The following is a 20,346-nucleotide window of genomic DNA, read 5'->3' as shown; positions in this document are numbered from 1 at the left end:
AGAGAGAGAGAGAGAGAGAGAGAGAGAGAGAGAGAGAGAGAGAGAGAGAGAGAGGTCATTGTCCTTGGTTCCTTCCCAGAACTTGAAGGTAGATCCTAATGGTGAAGATACCACAAACTTTGGACATGGGACCTGGAGGAACGGAGCTCATGCTGCCTTGGAAGCCTCCTTCCTGAAGACCAGTTTTCCTATTACTAGAAGGTGCTGTGCAAACTGCCAAAGGAGACAAACAAGCAATCGTCTTACTTAGCTATAAAGCCTGTGATCCACAACAATGAACACGACAAGATATCCCACAGGGTGCAATAATGGCATTTATATTTTAGGGGTAACCAAGAGCCATGTAATTGGACTGCAGACCCACACAACAGAAAGGAATCCATTCTCGGTACTATCAGCAAAGCCAATTACTCATTGCTGGTAAGGTCATGGTCCCTAGAGGAAAACCTACTACTGTCACTTTTCTAAACAGTATAATATCCAAATATATTCTAAATGTTTATCTTTATTCCTACAGATAAATGTTGCTCATTCCCTTCATCAGAGAAAATTATTCTTGTCGCAGATGAATACTATCGCAAAAGTCACAACTGGTTAAGATGCAGAGAATTCTTTGGGTGCCAACCCTAAATGATAGATACATCTATAGTACAACCTCCACATCTAGGTCCCAGGAATATAACAGAAGAGGGAGCAGAAAGGTTGGGAGAGCCAGAGGACAATAATATCTTCTGTTAAGTAGTACCTTTTCTATATGACAGGAACGCTGCACCCATGAACTCTCAACAGTATGGTTGCCTAAACAAGATCTGAATAATGACAATATCAGTCAACATGCCAACATGAACAGGGCAGGCTCATGGAGCTCCACTCTAGATGAAGCATACAAGTAATTACTGGCTATGGAGAGAGGGAGATTAAGTTTTTACTAGGGACAAGTCCCCTGATATAATCTCCAATCTCCAAGTAGTCAGCCCTAGACACATGTACATATAAGAAACAGTAAATGAACTCAGCAGGTTGTATTCAGAAATACACATGCATGCATTATAATAATAACAATAATAATATTAACAATAATAAGGAGAGCATGAAGTCGGGAGGGAGTATGGGGTACAGGAAAGTTTGAGGGGGCAAGGGAGTGGTGTAAATATAAATATATTACTTATGTATAAAATTACCGAAAATAATAAAAAATCTATATTCAAAAGAAATATGCTTTCTTTACTGTGTTAGATCTTCTGTATATCTGAACATATGAAAATTAGAATAATCAGTGTTTAAACAATGCTGGGGCCGGGCGATGGTGGCGCATGCCTTTAATCCCAGCACTCGGGAGGCAGAGGCAGGCGGATCTCTGTGAGTTCGAGACCAGCCTGGTCTACAGAGCTAGATCCAGGACAGGCTCCAAAGCCACAGAGAAACCCTGTCTCGAAAAACCAAAAAAAAAAAAAAAAACAAAAACCCAATGCTGGGAACATACTTATGAACATTAACTACTAATACTATAAATAATGGTAGTTGCGAAAGTTTACAGATTAGAGGCTCCGAACTGTTTAGGCAGTTGAGAAGGTCATAACACTTCAAAGATATTATTTGCTGTTTTAACTATATATACATTGGCTCTAATGGTAGATAAGAAACGATAGTCGAAAGTGCTAGCTTATGAAAACAGAGACGGCAGCAAGACTTAACCTTATTCCTTATCACCTGCCTGGGAAAACAGTCAATTTTACATGGGAATGTCTTGAATGAAGAACCAAGAATCTTATCAATAAACCTTTCAAGATGACCATTTAACCCTGGAGACACAATGATGATAAGCACAAAGCTGTACATCAGCAGCCAATGTTTTTTTTTTCTTGAGGAAAAATATTTGCATGTGATTGAGTTACCAAATAAACTAGCCTCTTGTCTGCTGGAATACCTTTTAAGTGAGAAGAAAAACAACCTGTGGCTAATTGGTCTTGGAAAACATAATTTCTTCAAAAAGAAATAATAAGTTTTTCACTTTTAAATGCTAGTATTTACTGCAAATAAGGAAATTTGAATTTCAGATGAAAACCAGAATTCTGGCAAACGTTTATCTGCACTGTGAGCTTTGACAGCTTCCAACACTTAAAGATCCCCTGATTAAATTACTGATATTAGCAAATGTGATTTGAAAATATTTTATAATGAACGGTGTCAACAGCTGATAACTGTATTACTCAAGGAAATAATGATTTCCATAAAACAATGCATGTAACTACAAAAAATATGTAGCAGCACCAATCAACAATCTATGATGGCCTTTATTTCAGCTGAGGTATGATAAGTTTTGGTTTTATTTACCCTATCCTCTAACTATTTCTAGATCTATGCCCCCTTCCTTATCTACAAAACTTTGTGTTCTCTCTCTTTTTAAAACCCATGAAGTCCAATTTATATTGCCCCTATATGTATGGCTTTCCACTGGATTGTGGCCATCAATCAGGGGCTACCCTCTTAAAAAAATTGGCTCTCCCTTTTATGGTAGCTGTCAATTATGTAATAAAGCATAAAATCAAGTTATTTGAATTTTCATATATATCAAGTACCTTTTGAGAATCTACTATTTAGTCACTAGGAAAGACTCTCCACAAGTGCACCAATAAGCTATAGAAGTATTAGTTCTCTCCCAGTTATATTTATATTTGAGGCTATTTTCTCCACTTTATGTCATATGAGAACCCAGCTGCCTTTCAGATAATCAATTTATAAAAAAGCATATTATTTCTTTAGCTATTTTCAAAAGAAAATTTAACTATTTTATAGAAATACATTGTTAAATATGTAGCTGTATATTATAATTATTTTAGATGAATTAGTAATGTTACAAAATATTGCAGCCTTAATTTTTAAGTAAGTAAACACTGACAGATGTATACAGCCTAGGTTAGAGCTGTAAGACTCTATGTAATAGTTAGGAATCTATAGAATCCCCAAGACCAAATACTTTGACACCCATTGCTGGGTGGACAGGGTCTATTATGAAACAAAGGCTCTCCCTAGAAAGTAAAGCTTTCTCTCCAGCTTGGGCGAAGCCCATTCCACCAGGCTGCGTGATTCTGATTAGTGAGTAGAGCCCTTCACCAGCCAGCTATGGTGAAGGATGTTCCGCTGCTCGATTCTGGGTGGATTAGCGATAAGTGCATGAAAGTAGGACTCCTCACACTGAGAAAGAGCGAGGATTAAAGGATGGCCATTTTGAAAATCGAATCCTGGAAGTTAAGGGCCCTACAGTGCTGCCAGCTAACTCGAAGGGTCCTGAAAGTTTTCGCCTTCATTGGGCTAAGTTTGGGTGTAAGACCAGTCATCTTCAGTGAAGGGAGGGCTGTGCCTGTGTTATGCAGTAGCTGCATGACTTTATTTGGCTGGTCCTGTAGCCCTCATGGGGCACACAAGGAATGGGCAGGCTGCAGGGGGATGGGGGAACTTAATTCTTCAACTGCAACATCAGGGTATCTTCATCAGTTGCAGATGGTCTCAGCAGTCATAGAGGCCATGGCATGAGCTGCAGGAGTTTCACTGTAGTGAGCATTCAGAAGCCAGGGTTTCTGTTATGCACATGTTTCTGATTGTCCTTAGCTAAAAACCAAGTTGCCTCCTGTGTGTCACTTCTAAATTAGCTTCATTATCAAATGTTATTTTATGGGGATTTGCTAGGTGTCAAAGATTGAGTTCAGTGCCTCTATGAAACAATTTCAAAATACTATTATTGCTCATAGGACCTTAGCTGAAGAAATTCAATAATACATGCAAGGAATTTGGGCATATTGTCAAATCAGTTTCTAAATATTTATGCTTACACACCCATAAACCTGAACTGCTCTACCTTGGTCAGAGAAGCTTTCTTTTTTTTGTGGCCAGTAGTGAATGCAGAGATTAGTAACTGCTAAAAGTGCTAAAAAGGAGAGACTAAGTGCTCAGCCCTAACTGAGATATTTTTGTTGACTACTCTGCCACTGCACCGTGGTTTGGGAAATGTCGTGGGAGAGGGGGGAGAAGAAGGGGAGAGCTAGAGGATGAGGAAGAGTGCAGTGAAATGCTGTCTTCAAGACATGACTGGGCTATCACCCTCAGGAACTCACAAAGCTATGGTTGTTTGCACTAAATGCAAGCACCAAGCCTCAGTTCTGGTGTAGATAGGGGAGGTATATATACTCCAGGCTCCGCTCTTAATGAGGACTCACTACTAGTTGATTGCTGCCGGAGAAGGGAGAATCACTCTTTTCTGCCAGTGTTCTCACTGGTAATTTTCCTGTGCTCCAGTGGGTGGCCCTAAGCCCATGGACCTAAAGACAGCACTCATCCTACTTTGTGAGCTATCTAAAAAAACAAAACAAAACAAAAAAAACAACAACCCCCCAAAAAAAAACCATAAAAGAAAGGAAAAAAGAGAGGGGAGTTACAGAGAGATGTCTCAATGGTTGGGAGCACTTGCTGCTCATGTGTTAGACCTGAGCTCAGCTCTCAGCACTCAGGTTGGGTGGCTCAGAGCCACCTGTAACTCCAGATTTAGGGGTATCTGACTCCCCTGGCACCTGTGAGCAATGGCAGTTAGGTGTATATACCGACACAAAGATACACACATTTGCAAAATTAAAAATAAATCTCTAGAAAAAAAAGAAATGAAATTAGTAGGGAGACATGGTGGGGGATATGCAGGGGAGTAGGAAGAAGGAGATATGCTTTTTTATTTCATTGTATATGTGAGTGGAATTGTCAGGCATTAAAAACAATTTAATAAGTAAAATAAAATAAAAATAAAGTCTTCATCAGAACTGCTTAGACTCCAGATTTCCATTACTTCAAGAGGATGCTGCCAAGTGCATCCAGTGATTCATCTCATGGAACTTTTAGAAAACAATAATACTTATTCCAAGAACAGGATGGAGGAACAAGGGAAGATATAAGCCTCTGTTTTGTGATGAGCAGAACAAAGCAAATTGTCAAACAAAACATTGAGCGAAGTGAATTTTGTACTGATTTCCCTGATGAGATTATTATTATTAATATTCAAATTCACTCAATTTTTGTAATTAGTGTAATTGTAGATAGGCAATTTTCTCAAATCTATGACTTACACGCCACCTTTAAAATGACTATTCAAGCTAACGCAGAACGGCAATATGCTGAATGTACTGTATTGCTTAGAAAGACTGGATTGCTAGGGGACATCTTAGAAGACGATGGCTTCTTCACCTCCAGACTTTTGGACTAGTCATATATTCTGCATAAAACCAAGAGAAGAGTGCCTTCCCATTAGAGCTTGACTTGGTGCATCCATTTGGGAGTGTCTGATTCAGCTGTGTACTGCCCCCACCTGTTATTTTATAACCTGCTTCTTTGATTTCAGAACTCTAAGCCATTCACATGCGACCCTTACAGGAATACTCCCTAGTCACCTGCCATTGCCACAAGTAGTCAGATGACCAGCTCCCAGTGCCAGCGACCCACAGAAGAAGGGTCATTTGCTCTCACAGTGCATATTTGATGCTAAGGCCGCAGAAGTTTGGACCGTTCAAATCTTTCTCAGGATGTATCTTTTCCTTTCTCTCTAAATTTAGGTAACGAGTCAAATGCTCTTCACTTGATGAACTACATGCTTATTATCAAAGGGTAGATAATACCCTTATTATCAAAGGGTAGATAGTGGCTTTGGCCACTGGCAAAGCAAATCCCACACCTGTGCTGCTAAAAGTCTGTGGGTATTCTTAAATCTGGGTCAACTTGGAAGAAAAAAATTCTAATCACATTGAGGAAAAGAAATAAACAAACCTGCACTGTACTTAGGTTAAACTTAGAAACTCAGAAAATGATTTATAATGTTCACAGTACAATGGAAAAAGAAAATTATGTGCATTTAAACGATGCACACCTATTTTAAAATTCCAGAGGATTGTAGGCCAGTGTGTGGCATGCTATAGACAATCTGGATGTGTGAACAGGTGTGGATAATTTCCAAGTATAAGATGCCTGTTTGTATTCTAAAGAAAGGCTGCAGATTTGGTTGGGTGAGGAAGTGGGGGAGAAAATGGGAGGAGCTGGGAGGTGGGGAGGAAACCATAATAAAAATATAGTGTATGAAAAAAGTCTATTTTCAATTAAAAAAGCAAAAAGATAGGAGCTGGTAATTTACTATTGCAGCATTTGACAGCAGCCTCTGTAGGTCCCCATATTGAGGGGCTGTGGTAGTGATGGTGGTACTGATGGTATTTGGAACTCTGTTTTCTTCTTTCCTACTGTTCCTAGATTGAACAATGGATCCCCAAGTGTGAAAAGATGTCCAAATCCAAATTTGCAGAAGTTTTGTTACCTTACACATTGAAAGGGATTCTGCAGATGTGACTAAGAGGAGGATTTTGAGCCAAAGAAATTATTATTGTGGATGGCTTGGGGGTTCTTTGAGAGAAGAGGCAAGAGAGTCAGAAAAGAATGGAAGAGGCAGGGGTCCTAGAGGAGCCATTCACTACTCAAAGAATGCAGTGGTCCTCTAGATGATGGAAAAAGCAAGAAACGACCCTCCAAGAATGCAATCCTGCTCAGTCACTTTAGTCTTGTAACCTCTGAAACTAAGATAATAAGTTTGTGCTGGTTGTAGTGCTGGCAGGCTTAGGGTAGCTTGCTGCAGAAGCAACTAGGAAGCTTGTTCACTGTGACCGATTCTAGGTCTTGGATGGAGGACATTTTTTAAAACTCCTTTTTGAGGCTAAGAGTCTGTCAGGTTGTTGACAAAGCCGAGATCTCTCTTCAACTGGCCCAGAGCTTAAGGCCAAGCTAGAACTATCATTACACACAGAGAATACCCATAGAGCTGTTATGGATTGATGGGCAATACCTAGAGATCATATATGGCACTCACTAGGTCTTTCATGCAGCCTGCTCTGCCTCTACCTCTGAACATCAAGAGCTATTACAACCCACATCACCACTGAGACCAACCACTGAGTAAGTGGCGATGCTGCCATTGATAGACACACCCTACACACCAGCATGCAGAACTCACCAGACTCTTCTGTCTTAGCAGCATTCCTGTTCTGTGCAAGGTCCTTCTTTACCTTTGTGCCATATTCCTCAAGGACCCATCTTTATTTCAACATAGGCTCTATTAACTTGACATAACCAGAATCATCACTGGTGAATCATGGATAGGCTTATAACTAACTTTTCCAATCAATCAAAGGTGATCTCAGGACCCTTTATTAGAACATCAAGAGAAGTTATTCTGCTCATCCTTTGGAGTAGGTAAGGAGTGGATGTAAGGTCCAGACTGTATCTGGAAGCTAGTCTAAAAACAACGCTGGCATTAGGGGACCGAGGAAAGAGTGAGCACAGCTACTGGATCAATCCATCACAGCAGCTGGCTCCATCTCGAGTTCCAGAGGGAGGTCTGTCAGTGTGGCCCCTCTCTGGCTGCTTCCTCAAACTGGGTTTTCTGCTTCTTGTTTGCCAAAAGCATTGCCATGATAAATATGGAAAGGAAGTTCATATGGCCAATGCTTTTTTTCACTCAGTGCAAAAGCCAAGGTGTATGTAAACTTCTAGGTGTCAGAACATTAAACCTGGCACTATTTCATCAAATCCTTCCTTGTTATTTTCCTTTTACATACAAAGAAAACAGTCACACACAGAGACTAAGAACTTATCTAACATTATGGTTGGCAAATGGTGGTGCCCCAGGCTGCTAGAATCTGTTCCTTATACTTTATCATCACAAGTTGCTAACCTTCATAGCACTTAGAAAATAGTTATTTTTATTAGTACCTTAAACTCGTATTATGCTTACTGTCTAGACACTCTCTTAATAAGTCATGAAATAGATTCAGATGTAAAATCCTAAAACCCATAAAGCTTTAGTTCTTTTCCTGACACTTAGATTGCTTTCTCAGAGCCTCGATTTCTTTACCAATAAAAGAAAATCACCCTATAAAATTCCTCTTGAAGATGGCAGCATAGTAACAAGAGCACTGGGCAGGGCCTGCTGTGTGTTTTCGGACAAGTCATCCACCTTTCTGTGCCTTTGTCTACTTCTGAGAGTATATGTCTATGTTGCTTGCTGTGCTCTTGAAGAAGCGACACCAACTTATTCAGGCAGTAACTGAAAGCCTGTGGCTTCATTGGCCTAAATTTGGAAGCAGCAAGAATTTTACTACCACTTTTAGTGTCCAATTTCAGTGTTATTTAGCTTGCTTTCCCTGCAAATAAAACCCGAGAGTGAAGAAATAAAACAAAATCTCAGAATTCTAGCAGTTCCTGGTGACAGGAAGTGGCCATTATCAGTGCACACCACTGACCACCTACATGGAGGACATGAGCCATGGGAACTCTCTGGACTTTGGGATGACTGTCCTGACTGCTGGTGGAGAGAAAACTGTCTGTCAGAGGTAGCATGGCACAGCCACACACTCTCCACTCAGCTTCCCAGGTTTCCTGGGGAAAGGACTGGAGTCCTCTGTGCTCTCTGCCCTGGGGCTTCTTCAAGCCAAACTTAAGACATAGTCAAGGATTTACTGCTTAGTGATAGGGAAGGCCTGGGAAAGTGAAGTCCATGGGTTTCAAGGACTTAACTCTAGAAATATTCATCAGGCCAATTTATCTGTGCTTCCGCAATGTTTCTCTGACCCAGGATCTACAGTTGGAACTAGTTTACCTTATTTAATGAGAGCACGGGTGCTGTGGGGTATCACTGAAAATAACATTTCAAGGTGATCTGAAATGAAAGAAAAGCCTGCAAAGACACTGGACATTGTTCTTGGGGTAACAAGCAAACTGCTATGCTTAATGTGTGTTACTGGGCCACAGGGAGAGCTGGGGCATGTGAGCAGGCTTGTTTTTGTCTAGGCTGGCTTCCCTAGCCTAGCAGTAGGGTGAGAGTTTCAGCTTCTTCCTAGCCATCACGCTTCTCATTGCAATGACCATAGCCATGGTTTCTCTAGCATTTCCTGTGCGTTCAGCAATGTGCTAAGGACTATGCCTGAATTAGCATTCAATCCTCCTCCTCACCACACAAGAACAGCAAAGACAGATGTGACAGTGGCCACAGTTCCCCATCCTCGTGACCCTCACTAGCTTATTCCTCAAATTTACTTTTCGTTTAGGTATAGAACCATTTCATTTTAATGAATGGAAGTGGGTTCTTATAAATAGCTGGTCTGTTAAGGCTTCCAAGGTAGTGAGAGCTAAGAATGTTACAACAAGCTGTGGAACCTCACGAAACTGTTCGAGTCACACTGGCCTGGCTGCCTGTGTGCAGTTATCTGACTGCTGTATACATCTGCTAAATCTGTCTCTAAGTTTTCATCCTCTGGATTCTTGTGAGTGTATATGTGTTTGTGTACATGTATGAATTCATGTGTGGGGTACATATGGGTGTGCACATGTGCATAAGAATGCCCATTGAAGCCAGAAGCTAACCCTGGGTGTTCTCCACCTTGTTTTTTGAGACAGGGTCTCTTACTGGCCTGGGACTACTCAAGCGGGATAGGATGACTAGATTGTGTCAGAGCCCTGCCTGTCTCTGCCTCGCCGAGAGAATAAGCACACATCACCACACCAACGTTTCCCCAAGGGCTCCAGGGATCAAATTAGAGTCTTTGGGCTCAACATGGTTTTCTACCTTGGTCAGAGCCCCATCCATACACGTCTGGGTAGAAACAAGCGTGCTCACCCTAGCCTGCTTTCCTCGATAAGTACCCCTTGGGTACTTCTACTGTGTCAGAGGCAGCACCACAAGCCACCAGTGAAACTGCCTACCAGCGTTCCAGCCCAATACTGCTCTCTAGCTCCCTGGGTCTCATCCATCATAAGGAGATAATTAGCCTGTTGTTTTTGAAATCAGTAATCCAGCCTCATAATCACTTTCTCAAAATGTACAGGCGATTACATTACTGATGATGATGTGACAGAGAAAAGAGCACAGGAGGAACAGAGAGCATTTGCTGATCTGACTGGGGGAAGGGAAATGTGGCCGTGTGAAAGAGAACTGTCCTAGGAGGTTCAGGTATTTCAAGGCCTGGTCCTTAGTTGGTGGAACTGTGTAGGGAAAGATGAGGTGTGGCCTTGTTGGAAAAGGTGAGTCACTAGGAGTGGGTTTTGAGGTTTCAAAAGTCCACACCAAACCCAGTCTCGCTCTCTCTGTGGATCATCATGTAAACTTTCAGCTGCATCTCCAACACCATGTCTGTCTGCCGCCATGATCCCCTCCATGACAACAGTGAACTCATGCTCTAAACTGTCAGCAAGCCCCCAATTAAATGCTTTCTTTTAAAGCTGCCTTGGTCATGGTGTCTCTTCACAGCAATAGAGCGGTGACTAACATGGGGAGACACCTAAAATGACAATGAAGCTGAGACAGAATGACAAAGGACCAGGAACCTGAACCCATCATCTTTACTCAGGTCTAAATACTTGATGTGTGTAAAATGGGAGGCAGGAGGTCACTGCGTTTGGTTGCTTGTTGTGAGGAAAAAGTCAAGAGAGGCGACATGAAGCACCCAGAACAGTGCCAGATACAAAGGACTCACTCAGTACATGCTAGAGTTTCTATCTCCGGGACTTTCTTATCGAGCTCCCAAACACATAATCAGCCATTACTTATATATGCCACAGAGTTTTGTATCTGTGACCAGGAGCCAACAGAGAGTTCTGACCCTGAGTCCTTCTCATATCTGGGTTTCTCTGGTTCTCTTTTGCCATCCCCAGTCTCTTTCAAGGACTTACTGTGATCATTCAGGTTCCACTCCAAAGCGACCTATTTCCTGATCCAAGTTTAGCTCACCAGCGTCTTTAATCCCATCTGTAACCAGCGTTTTCCTTTTCCCTTCAACGTATTTGTATATTCCATGTTTGTACACGGCCTGTTGATATCATTTGAGACATTGTACTGTCTGCCCCACTTCAAGTTGCTTCACCCAGAGCATTTCTGTTTCCATGGCTCCAATGTCTCCTGCAGCAGGGATGACTGAAATCCTTGACCTTTTTTGAAACAAATTTCACTGGTGCCCCAAATGGTGCCTGAAATACGGTAGGCAATCACCAACTATTCTAGGGGCCAAATCCAATCAATATTAAACACTGTGCCAGATACACTTTAAAACACTTTGCATTTGCTAAATAACTTAGCTCTTATAGTGACCCAGTGAGGTAGATAGTTGATCTGTTCTCATTTTACAGACAAGAAAGCGGAGGCACAAAGTCGCCACGTGTTCAACCTTACAGAACTGAGGCAGAGCTAGACTTTGAGAACAGGCTGCCTAACTCCAGAGCCCTGTACACCATAACCACCTCACTACTGCTGCGCAAACTAAGGAGTTAGTTTTAGGAAACTTTCACAGTCACTGTTTACTGGAGATATGATACTTCTATGTAATTATTACATATAGGAATATCAATATGAAGATCAATGCCACCCCTGTGTGGTTTGGATAATTTGTCTCTACTTCAGTTTCTTTAACTATAAAATAGGAATGAGACTGTACACTGTATATTGTTATTGAGAGAAGCAACAGACTCAGGGTAAAGTGAGTGCCACATGCCTGCTGAACCCTCCATCTCTGCAATTCCAGGCCCAAGCTTTATACAGCAAATGAGAATGCTGTACTGATGAACTCGGTTTTGTTAGCAACCCTTTGAGGCACAGTGTTCAATCACTTTACACCCCCACCACATTCCATTCCGCCCCCTGTAGAATCCAGCCACCCTAACCTGCTGCCCTGCCTGGACTCAGCCCAAACTTTTCTGTCTTTTGGCAATTTTTAGCAGCATTTCCAACAAAATGCTTTTCTTTCCTATTTTATCTGCCCATTCACACTCTTCCAACACTTCCAAGCCCTCCTCTGGCCATGGAGTGTGTTTTTGTCTGTAGTTTAATATCACAACCCAACCTCATTACTAGAAGAGTTATCTATCCACCCCCAATTCCACCTTTATATCCAAGGACCCACTTTCCATGTTTGTGAGCCTTAGCTGACTAATTTGTAGTTATAGGTAAAAATGATGTTTAGGTCAATGGAATGAATATAGGAAAAAATTCCACATTAAGACTCAGTGAGAAAAGTTAAAAAAAAAGACCCACATAAAAGGGAAGTCACGTGTGTCCTATTGGAGTTTACATGATATCTTGGGGTAGGAGGGAGGGGAACAAAGTTAGTAGAAAGACTACACAGAGGAGGACCAACTCTCTCCCTGCTGTGTATGTATGTATGTGTGTGTATGTGGTGTGTGTGTGTGTGTGTATGTATGTGTGTTTGTGTGTGTGTATGTATGTATGTATGCATGTGTGGGTGTGTGTCTGTCTTAAGGAAGTGCTATTTGGAGAGTATTTAGAAAATGAGTCTAATGATGTCACCTGAGTCATCATTAGATTAATTATCTAAAATTTCAAAATTCTCAATATACAGTGACATGGTGATCTTACTTGGCATTCCTTTGTACCCAGAAGCCAGTACTTAGTCTGATTGTAAATACAAGAACACTTTCTCTGCCAGTAGTATTCATAAACAAGCTGTAGTGTTCCTGGAGAGAGTTTTGGCCTAGAGCTGTTATACCATTCAGTGACAAGGTACAAGCTTCCCCAAGTAGCAGCTTTGGGACTTGATGGATTTGTCATCATCTCTAGGGACACCGCTGGTCTTTATCAGAAGAGTAGCAGAGGAAGCACGTGTGTCTCAGGGATGAGACTGTCAGCTCAGGTCTGCGAGAGGCAGAGGTTGCGCACACAGCACAGACCGAGAATAGAGTGCAGTTTGCCTCCTCTAGACAGACCCACTCCTACATCCAGTTCCTAAAACTGCTCGCCACAGCTGAATCACAGTGGATCAATGCAAGGTCTCTAATGTCAGCAGGGGTTTCTGTCTCCTTTCTTGCATTGCTTGAGAGCAAAATATCCTTGGGATATTTCTTCATAGAGAGAAGACGAGAAAAACATCTCCCATGGAGAAGGCATACATGCATCCCATTTCATTTGTAAAATATGATAGCTGTTTTTCATTTTCATAACTTTAGAACTCAAGAGAAACAGCTGTTTGATCTCCTGTGGAGAAAGAGCTCAGTTGCCACGGCTATACATTTATATTTAAGGAAATTCTGTTTTAACTGGAGTTTGCGATCCAGCCTTAGCGTGCAAGGGCTCTCTTATGGATGTGCCAGACAGGGACATAAAAATACGACCTAGAATGGTGGGCTGCTGCTATATCATTTCATTATCATATAGCCCTTTGATAATACTGTAGCAGTTTTCACTGATGCCTTGGCTTGCAGTTAATTTAAGCAAATCTCTCTGACACAGAACTACTTAGCAGCATTCAAATGAGCTTCAGAATGGTTTTGTTCTCTCTTTACCAAGCCCATCTGATCCATATCAACAGCTCATAGAAGTGAATCTTGGGGAGGGGTTGCCACCACCTTCCCGGACCATTTCCAGTTCAAATCTTTGGCATCACTGACTTTTCAGTGTCAAAATTCTAAATGGCATTAGGTCCTGGCTTTCATCATAAATGACCACTTGCAAGAGTTATTAGTCTCAGATGAAGGAGACGCATGGCACTGTGGGAAGAGTAGACACCTGGAATGAAGTCATAGCTTCATTCAATTTAGCTGTCTCAGATTCGTGTCAATCAGTCACCAGGAAAATTTTCTGGATCCAAGCTGGAAGGCAGAATCATTAAACTACTATCTCTTGATTACTTCGAGTCCTATTTCCCTCAACTGAATAACGAAAAAAAATAGAGAGTTAACATCTGTTAGGAACATTAGTAACTGGCATATGTGGATATATTTGGTAAATTGTCAATTTACTATAATCCCCTAAATTTTTATTATATTGTCAAGATAAATCATGTAAGTAGTGACATGGACAAGCTGCCAGTAATTTATAGGATTTTAACCATTTTTACAATTCGCTTGTACATTTAGAAACATTGTTTCCATATGATCCAGATAAAAATAATTCTCTGGTGGCATATTAAACAACTTCCAAAAATTTATCTTAAAATATCATTCCAGGCATGCTTTTGGGACATTCTCCAGGGAGCCCACATAATAACAGCAAGTATTGCTTGAACTGATTGACAATTTCCTTCATTTCTGGGACCTTAGAAGACTCAGGACACAAAACTTGGATGTCTCAGCCGGGCGGTGGTGGCGCACGCCTTTAATCCCAGCACTCGGGAGGCAGAGGCAGGCAGATCGTTGTGAGTTCGAGGCCAGCCTGGTCTACAAGAGCTAGTTCCAGGACAGGAACCAAAAACTACGGAGAAACCCTGTCTCGAAAAATCCCCCCCCAAAAAAAACCTCCCCCCAAAAACACAACTTGGATGTCTCATAAATCCACATGTGAGAGGAGGAGAGCGTGGTGAACCCGTGCAGCCCCATGTGACAGGCCTGACAGGTGTGTATGTTCTATCTAAGCAGACAGAAGATGCTCTGCTTTCTTTAGCATTGAGGAGCAGTTGTATAGGAAGTAATCCATGGTGTTTGAACCCATCCCCAGTGTGAGACTCCACAGAGGCAGATGATGAATGGTTTTATCTGACTGACCCGATTCACTTAATATGACATGGTCACTTTGTGGGAACTGTATTCCTAACATTCTGCCAAAAAAGCATCCACTTCCAGAATCAATTCTCAACAGGTGATATATGAGATATGTAGGCCAATGCTACCTATTTGCAGTACTTCTTTGGTGGTAACCACAAAGAGAGTCTCTATTTTCTTATTTCTATTATAGTTTTTGGCTCTACAATCTAGTTGGCTCACCCTCAAAGCCAAAACCTTTCTCTGGTGCTAAGATAGGACTTGGCAGGATTGGCAGAGTCATGTTACCATGTATCCTCTCAGAGGCTTCAAAGATCTCACTGATAAATGGGAATAATCTATTCCCCTCAGAGGTATTCTCACAAAGATGAAAGGTTAATAGAGAGGGGAATAAGATGTGTGAACCCTCAAAGTGGTATTCCCAGACACACCTATCATATCGTGACAGTCTATTTCTTTAGTAGGTGATCTGAAAATGTCTTCCAAGATAGATATGAACAGGGAAGAAGATGAAAAGCGATAACATTGAACCTGGGACATTTCTTCTTCTCTAGACAAATGATAAACTTGCCAACTCTGTAGCAAGGAGCAGATTGATTACATAGAATATTCAGACAATCTGTCTCTTGAATGTTAACTCATTTAGAGACAGTCAAGCAAGTCAGTGCTCTTCTTTCAACATGGGTCAAATGGTTGAGGTTATCTCCTGTGCAAAGAAGAGAGAAGTGAATTGGGACAATACTTGCCATCCTTAAAGAACAGGTTGAAGACTGCAGGCTGTCGCGATCTCAACATCATACTAGAGAAAAAAAGAGGTCTTTACTTTCTTTTATACATCTGTTTCACTATTGTTTAATTTATTTGGTTGGAGTAGTTTTCCTTGCTTAGGTAACTGCAAACAGAAGTGACAGAAATCAGCAACACTTAAAGGTTGAAAGAAAGATCAGAGTCTGTGTGAGGATTTCTAAGTAGACAGACAACAAGAGAAGATACCAAATAGTTGATTCCAAAAGGGAATTCTTTGAATCACAGGAAAGGCAGAGAAGAAAAAATCCTATCAACAAGGGCAGTAACACAATGCCCAATGTTTGCTTCAGCATTAAACAGCTGCCACACATCTTAGCGTATGTGTCAGAGAACCAGTTACCTCTATTAAATCTCAGAAGAGCATACAGTTGTGAGCAGCATGTTTGAAAGTCAGTGGTACTTACTAGGATACCGTTCCTCTTCCTCTGTTGGTTGCTCCTTCTCTGGTTTGGGTGGACCCTTGATTTTATACACCAAAGCACGCAGTTTTCCTGTCCAGGAAGTGTCCTCCTCCTCCTCTTCTTCTTCCTCCAAGGGAACCCCTAGCAAGTCACAGAACAGAGTGCAGACCCAAACAGTACCTTAAGAGTTAGGAAGAACACAATAAAGCAAATCTCCAATCTTTTGGAACATTTTCAAGAGATTATAGGCAGCCTCCCAAGAATATTTATCTGAGTTATGTTTTTCAAATAGTTGCTAAAATATATGATTTTCTGTGTCTCGGAACATCAAATAAATTTAATTCCAAGGCTTTACTTTTTCTAACCTATATTCAAAAGGACTCTAGAGTCTCTAGAAATACTTTAACATTTATTATTTCAAATGAGAAGCTCAACTTTTGTCTAAATATTACTCAATTTAACCATATAAAAGAATCATAAATGCCACCACCCATTTTTAAGCAGATATGCATCAAAGTAGGGGACCATGGCTTAGAACCCTTTAGAGAAACCATTGATGCTCACTTTAAAAATATCATGATAGCTTAAAGGAAAAGGGATCAAAGTCTTGGCTTGGCTGGAAGAACATGATGCCATTACCACTGTAAGAGAACTGGGAGCCGTGGCGAATCAGTCACAACTCCCCCTCCCCCAGAGACCTTCCCACTCCCCCTATGTATCCTCACAAAGATTCTTTTAGGCAAACGGGTTTTCAGTCTCCCCATTCTGCCAGGGACACTTCCTGTACCTTTTCTGACACGTGTCTTTTGAATGATTGGTACCATAAGGTCAGACATAAGAGTAACTTCTCAACCCCTCCCAGGCATTCTAATAAAGGAAGCTGGGGCTCTTGTTCAACTCTCAGCCGCTCACCACAGTGCACCAGAAGGTCCTCATGGAAGTCATACAGCTCCTCGCGGATCTCCTCCGGGCAGGGGCAGTTCTCTCCCAGGTGAAAGTTGAGGAGCATGTTGATCTGGGAGGGCAAAAGAGGTATGGATGGCTAGCTGATCTCCGTGACAGCCGGGGGAGCTCAGCTCATGCCTCAGACACCAAACAGTCTTTGAATTTATTTAAATGTTTTTGCAGGGTGGGGGAAGTAAAAGTGACCAACACACAAAAAGTAGCTTTCTCTGTCTCTTTTTTTCATATACAAAAGAAATTTGGATAGTATTTAGAGTAGAAAATTCCTGCCACCTGAAGCTGAGTCCTGTTAACAATATTAGGAAATTTATTTCAGTCTTTATATATCCTCAAAAATTCAAATCACATTCTCTATATAAATTTTCTTACAATCCAATTTTTGACGGACTTTGCCTTGGACATTTCTGGAACATGAGTTTAAAATGGTGAAATTATTTATTTCACTTTATGGATGGATACAAATTTATATAAAATTAAGTTTCTGTTATATCTTTGTTTCTATTTTTATTAATTTTTGTGAGTATTATTTTTTGTGAATATGCACACACATATGAGCCATGACATACATGTGGAGGTCAGAGACAAACTTAGGGGTTGCTCCTTGCCTTCCACCTTATCTAAAACCGGGTCTTTATGTTTTGGTTTTCACTTCATACATCAGGCTAGCTGGCCTGTGAACTTCCAGTAATTCTCCTGTCTCCACTTCCCTTCTCTCCATATGAGCACGGGGATTACAGATGCTCACACCATCCGTCAGTTTTTATGAGAGTCTAAGGATTCAAAATCATGTCGTTATACTTGAGTGGCCAGTGCTTTTACACACCAGACCATCTCCTGACTCATTTTTGTTTTTCATTTAAACAAAGTTGCTTTGAATATTTTATATACTTTTTATTAACAGTTTAGATTTCTTTTAGAATAAACTAGAGGCAAAATGAATGGTGCAACAGGTGAGTACCATTTTAACGGCTTGTGATATGAACTGTAAATCACTTCCCAGAAATCTCACAACAATTTGCAGTATTCCAAATTTATGTAAGTTTGTGTTACTTTGGCATCTCTATTACAGTAATGAGAACTTAACACATTTTCAGATATTTTCCAGCTTAATGGGTGAAGAATAACATATTCCTGTTGCTTTGATTTGCATTTAATTGGTGAGGTTGAAATTCATTTTTCCACGCATTAATAGTAATTTTATTGCATATTTTGTAAAGATTTTCTTCTCATGTTCTTCCTCCATTTTTCTACCAGGTAATTACCCATTTGAAAATTAGTTGGTGGAGTGCTTTGCACATTTTTCTAATGAACTTACACATTTTCTGGAGTTTTAGTTGCTTATAATATATACTCGATAGATTTCTGGAGTTTGAGTTAGCTTTTGATTTTATGTGTAGGGTCTTCATTTAGGTCCTGGTGTTGAGATGTAGATTTATCTTCTGTGCTCACTCTGCCTTTCTTTTTGCTCCTAATATTCTGTTCTTGATGCTTTTCTACTTGCCATGCAGTTTTCTTGCAGTTTAGTGAGACACAATTAATTTACAAATTAATATTTTAAACAAACAAGACATACAAACTTACGAAGAGTCATGACCATAGTAAAGGACACTTATCAAAACCAAAAAAAAAATCTGTGCAGTAATAAATGTACTTCATCACTAGCTGATATGAAGAGACCTCGTGGCTACTCTCAGAGCCCCTGCATCCTGAAGTAGTGTTGAATGTAAAGACATTCCTAAATGTAATTTCTACAGACTGTCATGAAACATGTGCGATCCCCAGTAGTGAGAAAATGGGGCAGTTGTTCTGCTGTGTACATTAACCATGAAAAGTCATGCTAAGCCGGGCGGTGGTGGTGCACGCCTTTAATCCCAGCACTTGGGAGGCAGAGGCAGGCGGATCTCTGTGAGTTCGAGGCCAGCTTGGTCTACAAAAGCTAGTTCCAGGACAGGAACCAAAAAGCTACGGGGAAACCCTGTCTGGAAAAATCCAAAAAAAAAAAAAAAAAAGAAAAGAAAAGTCATGCTAGCAGAGGTCAGTGAAGGCTCTGTTTCCCAGCTAGGCTCCTGGACTTCGGAATGCTCCCTGCAGGCCGGCAACTATAGGTCGATGGTAGGTATAGGTAGAGGAATTGCAGAAGCAGTTAGAGGTCCCCAACCCCTGTTGTGACTCAGCCATGCTATCCCAACCACCAGGCATAGAGCTTTTCCTTAACTGTTGAGAACTTCATAGTTGGAAGACATTCTAATGTCTTACTAAATTTTAACATGATTCAGAAGTCTCTCATTCAGAACTTCTCTTTCAAATCTTTTTCTTCTTTCTTTCTTTTGTTTTGTTTTCTCTATGTAGCTGGAGGCTGTTGTGGAACTTGTGTTGCAGACCAGGCTGGCCTTGACCTCACAGAGATCCACCCGTCCCTGCCTCCCTGCTGGATCAAATCTTCTTGTTAGTAGGTAGAGATATTATTTGTAACTAAATAATACCCATGAAATAGGTTGGAAAAGGGAAATCATGCTAATTACAACAAGATAGGGTACACTGTTTTTAAAATAAATATAAGGTTGTATGGTATGGTTTCAGAGTACAAAATGAAGATCTCTATTGAAAGACTCCTCCTGTCAACAAAACTTAGGAAGGACCCCACCTGCTGAAAGAGCACACAATCAAGAGATGGAAAGACAGACCAGGCAGGATTTGCTGCTAGTTGGGTCTAAGATAGCCAAACAAGCAACCCCTACATGCAACAAATTGGCGCCCAAATGTGGCCAACTAAATCTACGTAAAGCCTGAGAGGGCTTGAAAAGAAATTCTGGACAGGAAGACATACAGAGTTTATACAGAGCTTAGCACAGCTTCTAGCTGTTTGCTGGCAGTGTGCCACAGCTCCTTTAAGGGAAGTTTTCCTGACTCAGCAGCAAACAAATTTGGTTTACTTATTATTGCCTTCCAATTATTCACAGAAGTTTGAGAGATCATCATTTGCTCAGTGTTATGGGGAACATTCATATCCATCACCAGTCTCAAAAGCGTATAGCATCTGTAATACACTTGAGGAATTCTTGGGTGGCAGTTGGAGAAACAGCATACTCATACATTTGGCTGAGCACAATGACCTCTCTCAGTCAGTCCCAAGGACTTTCATTTTGCAACTAGAGAGATGATTAGCTTTGCCTTTTCTTTATGCGTTATCACCCATGAGTCTTTCAAAAGCTCAGATAGGTGGTTCAATGGCAAGACAATATAAATAACTATGTTCCATAAAATAGATTGGGAAAGAAACTGAATGAAGTTGTAGTAGTGCCATTAAGATAAAATGGTGGTAATTATAGTGACAACAATGAATAGTATGCTTATTAAAAATTTATAAGACTCAAAGATGTAGTTTCAAAGACAGAGCTGGTTTCTTCACTGCAGGATCTACCTTCCTTTTGAACACTAAGGGAACACTGGGCAACCAGCCTGGGTAGCACTATTAGACCATGAGATATAATTCCCTCATTTAAACTCATCTAAAGGCACCTTCTGTCTCAGCAGTGACAACCACAAGTGGGTTCTATATAACACATCGCAAAGGATGATTTGTAATAAACTCTGTTCTCCAGACTTCGCGGAACTAAAA

General features: G+C 40.9%; 1 protein-coding gene across 1 annotated transcript in view; it reads right to left on the bottom strand.

Annotated features, from left to right (window-relative positions):
• Ryr3 (ryanodine receptor 3) overlaps positions 1–20,346 on the bottom strand; it is a 571,876-nt gene that overhangs the window by 165,530 nt on the left and 386,000 nt on the right. Inside the window, exons 38-39 of the mRNA XM_026787730.1 lie at positions 16,677–16,779; positions 15,768–15,905 (exon numbers count right to left, since the gene is read on the bottom strand). Coding sequence (XP_026643531.1) covers positions 15,768–15,905; positions 16,677–16,779 — 241 coding nt within the window. The remainder of the gene's footprint in view (positions 1–15,767; positions 15,906–16,676; positions 16,780–20,346) is intronic.

The sequence above is a fragment of the Microtus ochrogaster genome (assembly GCF_000317375.1).
Source record: "Microtus ochrogaster isolate Prairie Vole_2 chromosome 14 unlocalized genomic scaffold, MicOch1.0 chr14_random_1, whole genome shotgun sequence".
NCBI lineage: Eukaryota > Metazoa > Chordata > Mammalia > Rodentia > Cricetidae > Microtus > Microtus ochrogaster.
Note: the sequence above shows the minus strand (reverse complement) of the source record. Positions and strands in the feature narration are given on the sequence as shown.